Below are 19798 nucleotides of genomic sequence, written 5' to 3' on the forward strand. Positions count from 1 at the left end.
CTTTGTTAGCGCTGCGCTACCACAAGCAATTGTTTCAAGAAGGTTACCAATAGACAAAAGTATATCATTTAAAAAATGAAAATAATTTCCTTGGCCATTACAAGTCACACCCCATTTGGGCCAAGTTACCACAGGTGTAAAACCAAAAAGAATTAGAAATTTGAACCTCCCCCTTTTATACGAGAATGTCTAACTGTTTGACATTAGACTTATTAGGAGAAATCTAATCACAAATATATAATACAAGTTTTAGAGCTTCGTGTTCGTAACATACAGTAATTAACTCTGTAACGCAGCATGTGGTTATAATACAAATATTATTTAACGTTAGGTGGCGCTCGTGCAATGTTTACATTCGTAGACGAGCAGGCCCAGACTACGACGTTCACAATTCACATTCTATTCCGCTGTAATGTTGAGTTTGGGCTTTCCCGACTGAAATGAAAGTGGATTTTTTAGTTTCTAAAGCTTGTAATGGTTATGGCTGCCAAAAGAAAGCAAGGAGACCTTTAAATATCAGATTGGTCGAGTCAGCATCAAAGTGGGTTAACTGATTTGAACTTAACGTTACTAGCGCTTTAAGCCGCTTATTAATTATTATCGGTTTAAAATGCTGTAGCTCAGTTTTACACGCCGCCCCAGCATATTATAACAGCAACCCAGAAGGAGGTTCAGTCAAGGGTTGTTTGCAAAAAACCGCACCAAGCCCTTTGCGGCCTATTAACGAGGGTTTTATAAGGGAACGTAACCGCTTTACAGGAAGTAAAAGCAATGCATCAGCGGCCCAATAGAGTGAACTGTATTGCCTTTAACCCGCAGTGTCGAAGTCGGGAACTTTCGCGGCGTGTTTTACTTGTTTACATTTCGCTGGATACATGCTGCTGCTGCGCCAGTAGGCAGTTATCGGAAACTCCACACACTGTTATAGCAAATCTCCGCAGAAGGGCAAACTTTGGAAAAGGCACAGTCAGCACATTGTAATGGTCTCAAGCCAAGGGTGCTTTGTACATGGCAATAAGCCAACGTTTATAGAGTGTTTTATTTCTTACATCCTTATCTAGAGTAGAGCTTGATATATAATGAATATGTTAATTTAAAACTACTAAGAGTATATGGTCATTTTTTAAAACCACTTGCTGGGTGTAAAAGTTTGAATTAAGTTTTAAGATGTCCAATGCTGACAATGGAGAAGTTTTTGACGGAGATGTTGTTGAATCACCTGGCCAGGTAAAGTTTGTCTTACTGATAAATGCGTAGTACACGTTTAAGCCCAATTTTAACTATTCAGTGCTAAAAAATTATGTTATCTTTATAGCAAATTAAATAGTCTAATGTTTGAACTGTTCTAAACCTATGACTAAAGCTCTTTTTAAGTGAAATGTGCTACTTGTTTTGTTTTTGTGAATATTAAAGTTCAGTTAATAAATAGAATTTTGTTTTTGTTTTACAAAAAAATTATGTATGTTCTTACAGCTGCCTGTCGAAGACCAGCCTAAAGGCAAACTTGTTCGGATGGCAACTGTTTTTTCTGAAGGTGGCGACCAGTATGATTTATTGCCATTGCCATCGCCGAGTATTGAAGAGGTGGACAACACCACATTTTATCCTGCTGGTATTTGTTTGTTTTATTCAATCAAGCTCACTTCAGTATAGCAATAACTTGTCACTGGTGACTTAAGACCTGTCTCCCTACTTTGGCTAACTCCTGTAATAGTAAACACATGTTATATGCATAAACACACCACTTACACACTTATATGGTAATTATGTGTCTAAGATCAACCCACTGTAACATCAGTTGGCATTGCAAGGATGTATGTGCATGTTTTTGCTATTGTGATGTTTTAAATGATAACTTTTTTATCTATTTATTTTTGTGATTAGTACATAACTCTATACACAAATTTTAAGAATAGTAATGTCTATTTTATAACATGTATCTTAAATCAGTACTAGTGCTATTTTACTGTTGCAGTTGGATAGGAGAAATAAATATGCCCAAAATAGATTGCTTTTCCAAAATTTTCCACAAATGCAAATATGTATGGATTTTTTTCTTTGCAGGGTATAAGCCGCGAATTCCCTACATGTCCATTTATGGAAGTCCAAGCAGAATGATAGTTGGACTGGGTTCTTCTTATCTCGCCAAGACACCAGTGGTGGTAAAGGTTGTTGACGTCAAACGTGATACCTCCTACAGAAGTGTCTTGTATCCTAATCTGTACGCATAAGTATTTCCTTTCCTTGCAAGGACTATTTTTCATGTTTAAAAATTCTTTGTTAACATTAGATGGCCAAGCGTTTCTATATTCCTTTAAAAATTAAAAAAAATGTGTATATTTTAATTGTTCCTTTACAAAAACATTTGCTTAAAGTTTGCCGTTTACTTTATCACAGCTACACCATTGAGGTCACCCATGGTCAGTTTTCTTGGATAATTTATCGTCGCTTTAACCACTTCTCCGATCTGCATGAGAAACTTTGGGGATACAGAGCTTCAATGAAACTTCCTTTGCCATCCCGGAGGTCTTTTATACTTATCTTTATTTGGTTAAAAAGTGTTACCTCTAAACTAATTACTTTATTTGCTTTTAATAGTTATATTAATATTCAAAAGTCTTGCTTTCTGTAGTCAATTTTTAAATACAGTTTTCTTAAAATCGATTTCTAATTTTCCAATCAAGGCACCGCGAAAGAAGAAAAACAACTCACGGAATGCCAAAAAGCGAATCGAAAATTCCAAAATTTCCGAAGCGACCAGAGCTTTGGGTATCCAACGAAGCACAGGAAAAACGAAAAGTGAGTTTACGGTTGGGTTTACAAGTGAAGTAAAACTGTACTCTGTGAATTCTTTTTGTGCATCAGGGTCCAATAAATTGCTAATATTGCCATCCAAAGATCACAAGTGGTGTTTTAACCCACACGCTTTACTTAGCCATAGAAGGAAGACTCTACAATTCAAAAATCTTAGTATATACCTTCTGCTTTATTATTGCAAGTATGATTGTTGTATACCCAAAATAACATTCTCTGTCCATGTCATTTTTAACTAAACAGTAACTGCTTTATATAGGTATGTTTGTATCTTGTTTTAGCTTTTGATACGTTTAGCTATGTCATAAACGTTAACTGATGCACTGTTTCTGTTAGCGTTATTTTTGTTGGTTGTTAGCCTATTCGCATTTTGTTATGAGTTATTTTACCTATTTAGATTTCCCAGGATATTGCCCTTTCCTCTTTTCTTAATCGAGTGGGTTTGGCATTAAAATAATCTGCCAAAATATAACGCCTCCACAGTCTTCCATATTGCTAGTTGTTTCCATATTTTACTTGAAATTTTTGATAAACATTAGAACCTCTATGAACCCTATAGTTCTTAGAAAATTCTAGCACTTGGCCACTTTTGTTAGATTATATATATTCCTCTTGAGTAATATTGTGTGCGTGCTGGTTTATGTTTTAGCCCACGTACACGAATACTTTGTCAACAGTCTGAAGATACACCGACTGTACATTGAGAGGCGTTCCCACCAAAACGCAAATATTTACCAGTGGCGCTGCGCTGTGTCTAAAGCCAGACCCCGTCCCCTGTACAATGTTATTTCTCCGTTTCAAAGTATGCGCACAGCTTTGTATGAAGTCTTCATTGGCAAAGATTACTGCCAGCGTTGAATGTTCATGCCTGAAAGATGCGTATATTGCACGCGTTAGAATCCGCCGTTTTGCCGAGTTTGTTATTGCCTATTTAAAACGGCCACCCACTGCTTCAAACGGACTAATACAAATATATGAATAGTGATACCCATTCCAGCTGCGATCTACTAAATTAATATTTGCCTATTCCAAGAGGCCCGAAGACCAAATCCGGCTTAAGATTTACTAAAGTTTTAGACAAAATTAAGACATTAAATCTACCCCATTTTTCCGTATAGTCGTAGAGGGTAGCCTTGTCAAGTTGCAAAACTCTGACAAAATGCCAAGCAAACAAATCTAATTGCGCTTACCAATAATACTGGACGGAATCCTGTTGTGAAGTCAACAGGAAAACAGCTTTGTAAACAAACAGGTTCTCAAGCGTAAAGTTTGTCCATCCCTGACCTATCCCCGTCTGGCAAATTAATCACGATTGCAGCGATATTTGATTTAAACGCGCTTATTCAATTATTATCCTGTGAAGATATCAGGATACATGTTAACACCGCTTCAGTGCAGACACGTACTTTTTAGATTATTTTCGGCACGTAATTTCTTGATTATTTTCGATTAAAAGTCTACTTGTTCGAGCGCATCGCGAAAGAGCGTCCTCGATTTTATTGATTAGTTTGTGCGTTCCCCTTTCAAAGGAGCTTAACGCGTTGCGGTGCTAATAAAAGTGCATTAAAGCACCATTAATCGTTGTCGCGTTGATCAAAACGTTGACCCAATTTGCCACTTGAGCGCAACTAAATGAGATAAAATGCCCCTTTATATTATGCAGTGCCAGATTTTTTGAGAAACCTTGAATATTTAACGCATTTCAACTAATTATTGCTCTCCCAGATGTTAAATACGGTATTTCGTAAGTTTTTGATTTCAGACAATCGTTTATTTTGGTTTGTTTAATATGAACTTTAGCCACCGTTAGCATTTTAGGACCTACTGAACTTAAAAAGTTGGTACTGTTTTATTTGCTATGTCTTAATTGCATGCTAAACGCGAGAAAAAATAAAATGTTTTGAGTACGATTTGATTGTGTGTCATTTTTATTCTGACATCCCTACGTAATTTATATTCTTAGTTTTCTGTTTCAGGACCAACTCAATCTCTACCTAAACGCCATGCTGGAAAGCAGACTCTACAAAAACCACAGTGCCACTGTAAGCATGTTCCAGCCTTTTGTTTGCCTAGCACTTCCATATTTTCTGAGATATGCGAATATTTAGTATATTTTCGATTCTGCTTTTTTAGTACGTAAAACTTTAAGTATCGTTAACAATTTTTGCTCATAACTTACCCTAACGTTAGATAACTAAAATATAATTTTATCCGAAAAAATTATTACCTAGATAAAAAAGACAAAAGTGGCTTTCCATTAGTGATTTGTTAACTCTTTTTAGCATAAAATGATTTTTTTGTGATTTTGTTATAAATATTTTTGGAGCACAACGGTTGGAGGTTGAAGTAAGACGTAACAAATCAAAACCATACAGAAGTCGGTATCATTTTGAACGTTTCGAATAACTCTTTATTCATTTTCAACATAGTCATATTATAAGTATAATTTTCAAAATGCAATAAATACATTGTAAAGACCTTAATACCCCAGCTGAACTAATCTATTTGAAATGTACATTGGCAGAAAAAATTCCTTGAAGTGAGTCGACTTTCGTTCATCCAAGACCTTGGAATCAAAGGAAAGTAAGTCAAACGTATAGTTAACAGTAGAGATAGACCGATATATCGGTTTACCGATAATATCGGCCGATATTTGGCTTCTACCGATATATCGGTATCGGTAAATGTGGGCCGATACTTTTGCCGATGTTTTAGTACAAAAATATGATATAATTTGTCCTGTACAACAAACAACTTGTAAATTTTTTGTGAAAAACATTTTGATTTTAGCATCACGCCAAGTTAATATCCAAAATAATAGTTTAATAATTAGTAAAGGTATATAAACTAAAACATTATTAGGATTTCATTTTCAATTTATTCAAGTTTTGAACATTTCCCAGGTATATAAAAAAATCGGTATCGGTTGAAAAATTGTAAAAAATCGGGTATCGATACCGGTCCAAAAAATGGATATCGGTCGATCTCTAGATCACAGTTTGTTTCTCGACTCGGTCCTCTCTGAGCCTGTGTTGCTCAGTTGATAGAGAGACGGTCCCGGCTTGACCGGAGGTCTTGAGTTCGAACCTCACTGCAGGCTAGTTGTTTTTTTAGCCTGGTTTTGCTTGTAACACTACATTTACAGAAGGCCATTACTGGTTGGTAGTCTTGGAAAGAGAAACATAATAATTAAACCAACTGAGTAATAAATTCCACATGGGTATTTACTGTGCCCTGCAAAAGTAGTCCTGACCAACGATTACTGCAACCGGCAACTTATAATATCAGTAAGTAAAAGAGGATGGTTTTAAGTTAACCACAGCTTGAAGGCATTACTTTAAAAAGAAACAAATAATAATTAAACCAACTGAGCCATGAAATCGACTTTGGTATATGGACCAACGATAACGGCTAACGTGGCTTAGTACACCGGATCCTGCGTAGCTCAGTTGGTAGAGCGACGATCCCGGTATGACCAGAGTACGTGGGTTCGAACCTCGCTGCAGGCTAGTTGTTTTTTTTTAGCCTGCCCTGCTTGCATCATTAATGGACAGATTTGGCAAGTCTGCGAAGGCGTTTTGGTGTACAAGAGTTAACAACGTGGTCGCAGATGTAAGAATACTTGCTTCACACATGCGGTCAAAGATATCGGTTAATCTGCATGCGCATGTGTTGTCGTTAGGAAGGTGTTTGTAGAAGAAATAAGAGTTGCTTGTTTCATACAATAAAAGCTTTTCAATCTTCAGGAGTAAGCGCGATTACTTTGTGCTATTTACAATGGCAGCACGAGATTGTTCTCATACATTTCGAACTCAGATTTTCGTCGTTTTCAAATTATATGGTAAATGCTGAGTAATACACCAAGGATTTAAACTTGCCATCGCCAATATGCTAGCTTAATAAAGTGCTGCCAACTGTCAAACGTTTCTATAAAACTTTTTTTTTATAAAACAAGTTCTTCAATCGAAATCTAATTCTTACCAAAATGAAAAAAATCTTTAAAAAAAAAATGAAATTTTTCTTCCAACTTCTAATATCAGACTTTTTTGTGACCGAAATTCTCGCCTACCAAAGCCCGGGTAAACACTCGCTGTTTGCGCGCCTCCTCCTCCCTTTGTTATAAGCTGCCCGAAGCTTTCGCTGCACCCTTCTTGTATTTAATCAACCGAAACCTTATATTGTTCTATCCGTGTATCATTTTTTAATTAGGCATTTTCGTTTTATGGAGTCGCGTCGAATATTGTCGGTGTGTTTGGTTTAGTTGTTGCTGCAGGACGCTTTTAAATCCAGTGAGGGATACCCGATAATTATCAGATTTGATGCACAATACCAGTTTAGAGTGGATGGTATTTTTGCAAAACAAATACCATTTTGTGTCGAAAGTTTCAATCTTGTGTTGCCGTCCAAAGCAACGTTTTTAACATTAATGTTGAGCATCATGGTTTAATCTTAGCAAATTACCGTTAAACTATTTTGATCACCTGACCTATCGTCTCACTTTAGGCCCAAATATTGGTGTGGAGACAATACACGAGGTATTAAAGCAATGTTTTACCAACAAAGCTTACAATAGCTAACATATACATAACTTTAGCCTAAAATGTCCGAATTTTATACCAATCATGTCTAAAGTATCTTCCAGACTGCTAAACAACCCTTTTAATACTATGCTTATTAGGAAGTGTCTTTTCTAACTGACTAGCCCTATAGCGTGTAGAGAATCAGGCCTTTAAAATTCTGATTGCCGGTCCTTCAAAGGACTTTTCTATTTGCCAAAGTGTGAGGAACCACCAATTTAGTAACTGAACCTCCGATTCAGTTGGTATTGGGTAAATGTCGCACATTGTAATCGCGTGGCACCAGACTCTACTTTACCCAAAAAAGTGAAGAAAATCTGACCGAGTTTGACGCGCAACTACCTAACTTCCAACTTTAATCGTGGCGTTTAATATGTACTAAACGATACGAACCATCTGCGGCATAACATGCAAGAGTCGTTAACATCGTCTAGGTCTTGGGTTTGTTTTCGTTTTTGCTCGATGTCAATTCGTCACTGATTGTGACGACGTAACTTCCCCTGCCATTGCGCCAATATTCCGATTTGTTCATGACTAATTGCTGGCTGAAACGATTCGCAAAGCTCTGCTAGTTTATCTCGAATGTAATCTGGGGCAAGGGAGAAATTGCCAAGTCAGCGCTCAAGTATGAGCCAGAACGAAAAGCTTTATAGCAGGGCAGTCCGTTTGGACACTTTAAAATCAGCCGGTGCATTGTTTACTGCACGATTTGAAGTCGTTTTTGCATTACCTAAGTGTAACAAGAAACAAGCCATGTTAAGAAAACCTGTCTTGTTCTCTATATTAGCCCTTTGTCTAATTGCGCGATTGCAGACTTAACTAATGTTGGACACAATTTTTAAACGCTTTCCTCTCAGTTAAGGGTGCAAAACAGTCTAAAATGTCCTGGCCAGGGTTGGCCTATCTGTGGCCCGCCTAGCATTGTATAGTTTAAGTAATATTTTTATGTTTTAAATATTAGTGGTTTAAAAGCGGTTAATTAACTGCGATTGTTCGGCGATCGATTCAAACAGATTTTGTCCAACGTTCTAGGTTTTATCGGCACTGATGTAGCCCACTAGGTGGTCAGCTCCTAATTCGAAAATAACACGTTAGGGACGTCCAATACTGGGCTTTTTACTCCGATACTGATCTCGATATTTGCGCGATCCGAACCGGTACCACAAATAGCTTTCAAACAATGCCAATGCTATGTTCCAACAAACCAAAAAATTTGCCTGTCTGCTTGCAAAATATGGCCGTAATGCACGCATTTATTTAGTAGCGGCTCATAACCTATACAACTCCAGTGCTAAGACTTGCCATCGGGTTTCGCTTCCATCCGAAATGATCAAACAAATCTACTCCACATGCGTAGCATTGTATAACCAGTTCGTCCTACAACTACATCGTGAGGTGCAATTTGCGCGCGACGTACTGCTATCGAAATGTCCCATCCGCAGCTGTTGTTCCTGATACTTCCACATGTTGTTCATGAATGTTGCGCGCTTTGACCAAAGGCGTTTTTGATTGTGTTGTCACGCGCGTTCAAAGATAGTGCCAGTTGTACACCGAAAGCAGATTCGCCGAATCTGTCGAATAATAATGCAAGCAAGGCAGGATAGAAAAACGATCAGCCTGCATTGAAGTTCTAACTCTCGTCCTCCTGTCACGCCGGGACCGTCTCTCTACCAACTAAGCTACTCAGGCTCAGACAGGAGCGAATCAAGAAACTATTTCGCCAATGCTTTGCTACATTTCTGCAATGACAGTCGGTGTACTATGACACGTAAACAGTAATCGTTGGTCAAAACGCAGCTTCATAAGGGCTAGATCAGAGTTGTTGAACAGATGTATGTGTGTATCTTTCATTGAGCACGAGGCAGTTTTTGAGTAGTTTCAGTTAGTACTGCGGCGCTTTGCTCATCAGTGTCAGCGCAAAAAAATGCGTTTTTACGGTTTTAGCGAATTCGGCCTACAACCGCAAATGTCATTGCCGTGATTTCACATTGAAGAAGCAGCTTAGTCTGGTAAAACAATGCGTCGCGTAGCCCAATTTGCATAATGATCAATCGGCATTCGCATTGAAATGCATTGGTACGATACAATGCAATTTTGCAATTAACTCCCAATGTACAGTTAAACCGCTGTAAGATTGAAGACTTTGCATGATGTGTGTCTCTGTGTATTGTAATTGATCATGCCGTCGTCAGTTTATAACATGTTAAGGGCAAGTCAAATGATAGGGTTCGCTGGCTGAGTTAAAATTTGAGAGTTGTACACTGTACAGTCCAGTTAATTATATTCCCATGTGGTGCTTCAGGAGTTATTTAAACATAAACAAGCAAGACTTACAGGGCCCTCTTTTCGTGAACTAAGGTATTATATTTCAACAATCGGAACTATAGCATCAATACGTTCGCCGTAGATACAAATAGGACGTTGCTATTGGTCGACAGTACTTTTAACTGTGACTTTGAGAATAGAAGTATAAAGTATCTTCAGTCAAATAAACGATGTTATATGCTCCTCAGGAAATGCCAAGGGTTTGACGAAACTTTTAAATACATTATGTTTTCAGGCTTTTTTTACCCAAATACAGTACACTAAGTCGATGTATCGTGGAAATGGTAAAATTTACCAAGGTGAAAGTATAAGAGTTAGGTTTTTGCTTCGAAATTCGCGTTATTTCCAGTTTGTTGTTTTTGTTAGCTACAACGATCCCGTACGATTAGTCAATGATGTGAGGTTAATATTTGATCCACCATCGATACAAAGTTGCAGTATCGGTACCCGTCCGATACTAGGGTGGACGATCCGATACCTATATAATATAATAATTTCAAGCATGATTTGCAATCAGACGAAGCGTTCCTACCCTGAAATGTAAATTAATCACTAAATTACCCTGGAAGTAATCAAACTTCTTAACGCGGGAGCAAAGTTTGGCGTAATACCCAATAAACATGACCAGCTTTTGAATTTTATCTATTTTGCTCGTTTTAGCATTGTACTGGCGTTATTTGTTATCAGATCGGATAGCGATACTTTTTGTCCAGAATATCGTGCATCAATATCGGTATGAAATCTAGATTATCGTAAATTCCTAGGTGGAAGTAGTGCATATCACTGCATCAGTTAGAATACAAAATAACTTTTTTGACGCAATTTAATTTTATGCCGAATTTTATTATTTTGACTATCGCAGAAAGCTTGCGTTAATTCATTCTTGCTATAGTTTTGAAAAAAACAGCGGTATGTGGGTTTTGCCTAATCGAAACTGAAAATGTCTCAAGTGTTGACAAAAATGTTGAGTGGCAAAACCCTTCGGTAAAAGGAGATGACTCTGACCATAGTTGTTTTGGCCGTTCATTCCACCGACATTCAGGCCGTGTAAGTACTCGATACATATGCTTTGCCTTATTAACTTTTTATGTATATTAGTTTGTTGACTGCATACGAGACACTATTCCGTCAATATTTGATATTTATCGAATTTAAGGCCAGCTAAAGGAGATGTTTGTTTGCTTGTTGTCCATATGCGTTGTAAAGCATTTTTCACAGACAGTTTTAAAGAATTTTTTCTCAACCTGTTTTTTAATTATTATGACTCACTCTGTTTTGGAAGCGATTTCGATCAAGGTTGAAAGCATTCTCAAACCCTGTTTACCTTTTTTTAACCCACATCACACTATGTAAGTACACGGCCACAAACAAGTCCAACTTCCCTATTAACCGTTTGTTTGTGTTATTTTTCCTATCTCGTCTAGACTGGGTGGCCGCATAAAAATAATTAACGCCAACGCCACATAGATTGGCCACATAGTTTGGCATCACTAAAGCCTAAAAATGTCATATTTTCAATTTGACACAGATATACTTCTTGTTTTTCCTTCTGGTTTGTCGGAAAAGATTAACTTCACAAAAAATAGACAAACATACATTTAGTGCCTTGTAAGCGATTCCACAGTTTTGATACAGCACTGTTAGAAAATATCCAAAAAGAACCACAGAGTTTAAAAATGTTCTAACACAACTTTATTAAAAAAAACACAGACTACTGCACTTACGTCAAAACCGTTATTATCGGTTTTGCTAAACACTGCAAAGACAAATAAACATACAGTGGTTTACATTATAAATTACAAATACAAAAAGAAAAAAACAAAAACAGAATACTATTCAGTCCAGATAAAACCGAAAAAATTGTAAAATAAAAGTTGTAAATGATGTAGTGAACGAAAAAACAACTATCCTGGACTTGCTAAGGAGTCGCAAAGAGATACTTCTTGGAAATACGTCGAAAGTGCGCCTCAGGATTTCCATTATTTTTCAGGGAAGGTCTGTTGAAAAAGAGATCGGGAGGTCATAAGATCAACATGTCGTTGTGCGCTGGATGCTGCAACTCCTGCGAGCTCTTTGCAACATGGAGCAAAAGGTAACCATTTGATGTGTGTTGGCATGTTTAACAGATATACACCGGTTCTCACATACTAACGCGAGCAAAAAATATTATTTCCACACGCGCATTTTTTTTTATTTTTATTTGGATACTTTTTCAAAGTATTCTCAAAGTATTAAAAACAAAATGTTCAGGGATCGGAGCTAGTTCATTGAAGTACCAACTGCTAATTCTCTGCCGTATAGTCGCAGGTGTAGGCAATATTGTGAGAGGAAGTTTAAAAAAATTGAAGGACCGACATTTTAAAAACCCTGTCCTCTTTTGATAAGCTTGTCCACTTTCAAAGTTTATCCAATATACGGAAGACATTGTAAGCTTGACTTGAATGCAGAATCACACGAACTTAGAAGTTTGTAAGGGTCGTTATTGTCGACGTCATAAAACTAAAAGATTTATGAAACCTATTATTTTCGGCCGAATGTGAATCTGAAATGGAGTCTAAATACATTCAAGGAAACGGCGCCAGTGTGTTTGTTTTTAATTAAAAGTTTTTCTTTCTTAATTCATTGTTGCTAAGTGACATAACATCGAAAGGGGGTAGGCAGATAAAAAAGTTAAAGAACCCCTGCTTTATGGTTGACGAAATTTATTGACGATGTAGCCTTATTACATGCTTCAGCAAAGGCCTATACTCCATTACATGGTCCGACAAGCGGGTATAGAAAGAACGACTTCGCGTTGCCCGGTGCTTGTTTTATTTGGCGAACACTCCAGCACATGTACACTGTTAGCGAGTCCGCACGTCCGCGCAAATATCAACGACCCCTAGACCAACATTCCGACCGCGCCCGAGCTTACGTCATTATCAGCGGGAAGAAGCAACGCGATAAGCCTACTCGGCTGTTTTAAACCCTTGCGGTTGCTTTACGCATGACTTTACGCGCTGATGGTCAAAGAGCGTTGTAATTACGAGCACGCTTCAAAGTCTGCTAATTTCTTTAGTCACGTTTGGGCCATTATCGTTTGTCTCGCGTTAAAAACAACAATATTTGTTAAAAACAAATTCGTCCTTGTATCGCATTGATTGTTAGTTTTCACGTTTTAAAAACATTGGCGTTTTTGGTAAAAATAGAGTTTTGTCTCCAACAGGCGCAATATTGATTTACGAAAATCGTTTTTCTGGGGTAAAAAGGACTTTCTTCGCATGGCCGCTTTTAACTAGCCAAGTTGGAAAACGTTTTCCGATTTTTTTTAAATTATTTTGAAATGTACACTTAATACCATCTACCGACACGTCGTTTTAACATTGGCGTATTTTGTGGTAAAAATGGTATTGTGTCTCCAACAGGTGGAATATTGATTTACAAAAATCGTTTTTCTGGTGTAAAAAAGGTCTAAAAACGACTTTCTCCGCATAGTTATATAATATTTTTCAATTTTTTTAAATTATTCTGGCGTGCTCACTTAATACCAGCTGACGAAACGTCGTTTTAAACTTTATTTTTAAAACAATGGCCGTTTTTATCGAGCTACATCAAATTGTGTCGCCATCTCTTGCCGTTTGTTTGCCATAGACGAAAGGCGACCAAGCAGGCGTCATTAGGAATTCCCTTTTAAAAATTTGACTGAAATTAAATAACAAGTCTATTTTCCTGCTGTAGTTGGCCAGTTTCGATGTTTGCGCAAAGTTTTCAGTTGTCAGTCGCATTTCGGTCCTACCAAAACAACGCCAACGGAGTTTAGCCCCCGGCCAATTTTATTCGCGTCTCTTATTTCAGTGTTTTAAGTGTGCACCCTGGCGTTACCTCTGCAGCAATGGCAGCTACTTTTTACGCCTTTAAACTGTTTGATTGCCTAAACCGAACCTTTAACGCCTTTAATTTAACGTTGCCTTAACTGACTGGTTTACGTACATTGCAAGTTAAACAAATAAACGCTATATTTTTTAAATTGCAGTGTTATAGTTTTTGAAGTGGTTATTTGTCATTTATTTCACTGGTAGTTTTGTTCTTGTGTTCGCATATGGCCAATTCCTAATTCAAAATTTACAAGGTTTTTGATTTAGTTTGTTTGACCCGCGGATATAAAGTGCAACCATTTAAAACTTGCACCTGAAATGCGAACGCTACGCGAATTTCTATATTGAAAAGCATGTGTATTAAAAAGTATTTTTCTCCTTAGAGAAAAAACGACCTACGCCAAAATTTACGTCGCCGTTTACAAGATTTCGTCAAAACCATGTCGGTATCTCGGGTGTCCCAATCACAAACCGGATTTTTGTTTCATTTCGTTTTAAAGCCTTGCAACTCGTTCTTTTTGTAGAACGCTGATAAACCACGCTTTTACGCTGCTCTAAACACACGCGCCGCACCTTGTCTCTGTCGGGATTCGAACCCGGTCCTAAGAATCAATGATCCGCCGCCCAAACGACTTCTACTCCACTCGCTCGCATTCGGCCTTAATTTTTACCTCGAAAAAAGCTTTTCAACTTGCTCTTCCAGATGGTTCGTTGTAAAGGACACCTTCATCGCCTACATGGATCCGAACCAGGAGAACATCAAGGGGGTCCTCCTCTTTGACGGCAACTTCTCCATCAGCCACCAGGCTCCCTCCAGACAAATGATCCTCAGCAACGCGTCCAGGAGGTAAGATCGCCTTGCTTTTGTTTTTCAGGAAGACTTTTGTCGCTCTTATCATAGGACTTTGTTTTTTTATTTTCTAAAACATGTGTATTAAACGGCAGCCACGAATTGAACGTTGACAATCGTTCAACACCTTAACTTAAGGTGCTCAATAGTGGAAACTTGGACTGATAACAATTGCTTTGCACTCTTAAAGTGATACTTAAATGACTTCTCAGTCACATTAACTGAATTTGACACAAGTTCGTATTAAAACGTCCTAATCAATACGATGTCGATCCACTCGGCCTGTTTGGCTTTGCAATTCATAATTAAGCTACATTACAGATCCGTGCGTAGTGTACCCATGTGTATTAAATTGTTCTATTTTACGCCTAGAATTCATATTTGTATTTGTTCGATGTTATGAAAGCCTTTCGTTGAAGGTAAAGGGTTTAGCTTTGATGGTAAAAAAGTAAAAAAAAATCTTTAAAGCCGTTTCTGTAAAATGTGTGTTTTATAAAATACACACCTGGCGTTCCCGGCGTTCCCGGCGTTCCCGGCGTTCCCGGCGTTCCCGGCGTTCAAACCGTTTTTGGATTGTTGCATGTAGGACAAACGGTCAAACTGGCTATATACGTTGGCATAAATTTCTCGTGTTATATGAATCTATAGAAAGTTGTAAGTCAAACTCCGATAATTTGTCGTGGTCTTAAGAAACCTGGTTTCGAGTCATGAACAGAGTAACAAAATCGCCACAAAGTCCTTGAATTTTTGAAGGGCCTTTATTGTCTTTGACATAATTTTCATATTTTAAAGACCTATAATTTTAAAAATCATTTTAAAGAACTCTAACTCTGTCTAATTTTAAACGAGGAAATCAGGTGGCACTCTGTGCGACGCACAATCTTTCGACTTTTTCTTATACTTTTCCACAAATTCTTTGAGTCTTTAAAAGTCTTTGATTGTCGTTGACATGATTTACATATTATAAAGACCCCTAAATTTTCTAAGAATTATTATAAAGACCTATAACTCTGTCTAATTCCAAATCAGTAAATCAGGTGGCACTCTGTGCGACGCACAACCTTAGTTTTGAAAATTATTTGAATCTTTAAAGTCCGTGATTGTCTTTGGCAGGATTTACATATTATAAAAACTTACATTTATTTCAAAAAATGTGTGGCGACCCTGTGCAACTTTCGACTTGAAAAGACCCCGAAAAAAAAACGCGTTATTCTGCCTTTTTCGCAGCTTGAGGGTGGACTGTTGGACCGACCGACAGGCTCTCGAGTGGAAGCATTCCATACTCAAGTGCAAGGATACCAGAGCGGACGGACTAGCTGACGAGGAGATACGGCTCGGGTGTTTTGCCCCGCAACGAAAAGACTCCTACGCTCACTGGTGGGTCCTTCACTTGGTCACTTGTTGCACTATAGCTTTCGACGCGTGTTTTCCTTTGTTACGCAGCAAATTGGTAAATTGGGGTGAAGGTGTGCTTTTGTGTAGGGGTTGTGTAAATTTTGGGGATACTTGGTTAGGTTGTGGTAAAAAATTGCAGGCAATTAAGGTAAGGTGCTGCAGTGAAAAAACACACAAAGTGAGTGTTAAATGGGCTCTTCCTACACGTTTAGAAGCACCAATAAAACTGTATCGGAATTTTCTTTTTGAAAGGTTCATTACCCATGGTAGTTGAACTAAATTTGTACACAGAAACGAAAAAGGCACGGTTGTGTATAGGGCGCAGAATGCAATCACCATTCCTTCGTAAACCAATAACTACTGCGCCTTTGGGACGCTAGCGAAATAAGGGCAGTATACTCCGGAACGCAACAGCAAAACTCAGGGTACGAAATTAGCACAAATGTCGAACCCCATGACAGAAATAAAAGTACTAAAATGTGTTCAATGAAAGATACACACATATACGTGTTACAACTGTGATCTAGACCTTCTGCTGCTTTTTGACCAACGATTACGGCTTACGTATCATTAGTACACCGAAAGCCATAGCAGCCTCCATGAATATGTCGATCAATGATGTCAATGATGCAAGCAGTCCAGGCTAGGCTAGAAAATCAGCTAGCCTGCTGTAAGGTTCGAACTCACGACCTCCGGTCATACCGAGACCAAAATGGACGTGCGAAATATGAAAATATATTTGGGGTTATATTCAGTCGAAAATGGGTTTTTATTTGCCTTTGCTTTTATTTTAACAATGCAAGATGCCAATGTCATTGAATTTAAACAAAACAACAAGAGGAGGTTTATAACTTTAATTAGGCTAAGGCTAATGATAAAAACTGGAATTTGCAAATAGGCTACGAGAGAAAACATCCCCGAAATACTAAATAATTAATAAAGGGTGTAATTAATATTCCCTATTTTTCTCAGGTTCATAGACGGTCGGACTTACATGGCCGCCGTCGCCGACGCCATTGAAAGGGCACGGGAAGAGGTGTTCATCACTGATTGGTGGCTTTCGCCCGAGATCTATTTAAAGCGACCAATCACAGAAGGCGATCACTGGCGTCTTGACAAGCTGCTGCAACGCAAAGCGGTGCGTAAATTTACAGTTAATTATTCAACTAAATAAGTCTGTAGAAGCGGGTAACTCTGTCGGGAAGCTTACCAAATAACATTTAATTAGGCACACTATGCACGGAACTGTTCGATTTCGAAATTGTATCTACTTTAGTTAGTGTCATGACATGAAAATTTAATTAATTTCTGTACTTTGAACATACGAACAGATGATTCAAGTACACCACAAACACGTTAACAACCGAAAACAGCTGTTTATTAAAAAACTGAAATTATGATGATATAGGGCCATTGTCAGCTACTGATATTACTGTTTTGTACGAAGAATTTGCCGCGAATATTTTTTTCTATTTTCTTGTTTGCCGCAAGCCGAAAACGGTTTAAACCACTACCATACATGGTTGTTTTCTGTCGTTGAAGTTTTCTGTGTCATAAAAATGAGATGGTTTAACCCTACTTTCATTGTGTGTCCATGTCACGATGAAACGTGACTTGTAACTTGCAGCAAAGCAGTGCTGATGTTCGTGTGAAATCAGCTTGTTATGCGTTGTAGGGATTTTTAAGCCAATACTAAAAAAGTATAGTATTTTGAACGTTTCAGATAATATCTCTTTATTCATTTATAACATCTGACGTTCAAAATGATAGCTATACTTTTGTACGGGCTTTGATATATTCTTACTACGTCTTACTACAACCTCCAACCATTATGCCCCGAAGCTAGTAAAGCCTTTGTTTTGGCCCGAAGCTAGTAATGCCTTTTTTGTGTGCGGTTAAGCCTGGAATACCCTTTAACCCTTTTTTTAAATTGTTTGCTTTGCCATCACTTATTTCAACAAAGCTAAAAAATCAAGTTACGTACACTCGATATCCTCGTGATTTAAATGAGGCTACTTTCCTGTTAGAGGTCGAAAGTGTCGGTAACTTGGGCATAATTGGAACACTTAATGATATTGAATTTGAATTTTACACTTGCTTGTCCAAAAATCATATGACAATTGTGCAATATAATGACTGTAGGTTGTTGTTGGACGTCAAAAGAATAGCAAAGGCAATAGGAGTATATAACAATTATAACATGTTGTGAACGTTTTAAATAATTATTTTATTCAAAAATATCCGAAGCGTACACTAATTGCTACCTATGTCTATGCTATTCATTTTATATTCATTTTATTCCATTAAAGTTTATAAATCTGAACTAATTTTTAAAAAACATGCATGCCACACTTGTTCTATGGTGACCCGATATTAACAAAAACGCGAAAAGATAGTTATCGTATAATAACAACCCTGCGAGAAGATTCCTTAAACCGCTAACCTGAACGAAAAGCGCTTTTACATATTCCGGGTCTATTTTACATACGAAGTGCTGCGTGTTTCGAAGATAAAGCCCTACCCCGGCGGCCTAACCACCCGTTTTACACAGCTGTTAGAGCCTTATGCATCGCACGCACATAAGCCCACGCACAGGAACTTGCGCGCTTGTCAATTGTGACCGCGCTTCCCATGTCTTGTCGCTTATTACGGAAACGGATACAAACTTTGGTGAACCGAGGGCAAGAAAAATGTTAGCATGAAAACTGTTTTCAACCTTGTCCCAGTTACCTTTTTGGCTATTTTTTTGGTGTCTTTTCGTCACATTGGGTTTGTCTCCCGTGGCGGCCAATGTTGTGCCAAACCTCAGTTATTTGTTTTAATAATATTTAAATGGCCTAAATAATATGTAAAACCGCAGGAAGGGGTGTGGGACCAATAAACGTTTTCGTGTTGCAAACTTTCTTGCATGCGCCTGTTTTGAACTCTGCCTAGTTTTCACTCCGTATTGGCACCGCTTTTATAGCACCTTGCTGTTCGGACTCAAGACTCAACGGAGTCGATTGGTTTTACTGGAGTCGGACTTCGGACTCGAATGTAACTAAGACACACTCCATCAGCCCTGAGTTCGATGTGCGCATGCGCAGTACCAAATTTAAAAACTGATAAGGGCTCAAACTGTAAATTGTAAAGGTGTAATGGTATATGATATAATATTTTACACCCGTGTATCGTGGGTTGATGGAATATTGCATGACACCCTTATGAGTGGTATATCCACTCTTTATTTACGTAAATGTGTAAAATACAGGTTGTAGACGACGAAATAGCACATCAGGCTACTCTGGTTTATTTTTTGGGCCGGAGTCGGGCTCGGGTTATTTTAACCGACCTCGTAGCCCTAGTTTGCCCTTGTGTGGGGTTAGGGTTGGGTAATGGGTGAGTTAGAATTCGGGATATAGGGTTAGGTCAAATATATTTTTTGAAAATGTATGTATATATTTTTACAATAGTTTCCAACCAACTCCCCACAGAGAAAACGCAAACCATGTCTGCAATGGTTATATCCTAGCTTTTCGCTAGTGAAACGCCGGTCTACCCCCAACTAAAAGTGGCTATGTATACTGTGCAAGAGAAAATAGAGAATTATTTCAAAAATACCACATACTTTTTGCCAAATCCACTTTGAGTTGTCATTTAGCCGATCGTATGTAGCTATACTTTTAATGCTACTCAGCGAACCTTGTTGTTTTAAAAAACGTCTGTCCGCCTTTTAATATCCACTCGAGTCTTGTACAATATCCAATTTAATTTCCTTTAGAATCTACGTAATCTCTTTTAATATCTACTCAAATCTTAGTCAATAAGCGAAGTAATCTCTTTTAATATGTAGAGCAAACTCTAATTCGAATATGTATTACTATCCCCTTGAGTGCAAACGCTGGTCGATAAATAATCTGTGATTTAGGCTGTTTTGAAATTCTAATTGCAATTTGCTGGCCTGGTCGAAATAGCTCCACGCCTGTTAAAAGATCGTTTCAACA

At 37.9% G+C, this 19798-nt stretch overlaps 1 protein-coding gene across 1 annotated transcript in view; it reads left to right on the top strand.

Annotated features, from left to right (window-relative positions):
- Positions 1-1028: 1028 nt before the first annotated feature.
- The window catches only part of LOC146135622 (phospholipase D1-like), a 50630-nt gene continuing 31860 nt past the window's right edge, over positions 1029-19798 (top strand). The window contains exons 1-11 of the mRNA XM_083395901.1: positions 1029-1227; positions 1474-1612; positions 2065-2221; positions 2398-2526; positions 2685-2799; positions 4791-4856; positions 5339-5397; positions 11707-11808; positions 14274-14417; positions 15648-15797; positions 16788-16953. Coding sequence (XP_083252027.1) covers positions 1168-1227; positions 1474-1612; positions 2065-2221; positions 2398-2526; positions 2685-2799; positions 4791-4856; positions 5339-5397; positions 11707-11808; positions 14274-14417; positions 15648-15797; positions 16788-16953 — 1287 coding nt within the window. The 5' untranslated portion in view covers positions 1029-1167. The remainder of the gene's footprint in view (positions 1228-1473; positions 1613-2064; positions 2222-2397; positions 2527-2684; positions 2800-4790; positions 4857-5338; positions 5398-11706; positions 11809-14273; positions 14418-15647; positions 15798-16787; positions 16954-19798) is intronic.

This window comes from Ascidiella aspersa, chromosome 8, assembly GCF_963924565.1.
Source record: "Ascidiella aspersa chromosome 8, kaAscAspe10.2, whole genome shotgun sequence".
In the NCBI taxonomy this organism is placed as follows: Eukaryota; Metazoa; Chordata; class Ascidiacea; order Phlebobranchia; family Ascidiidae; genus Ascidiella; species Ascidiella aspersa.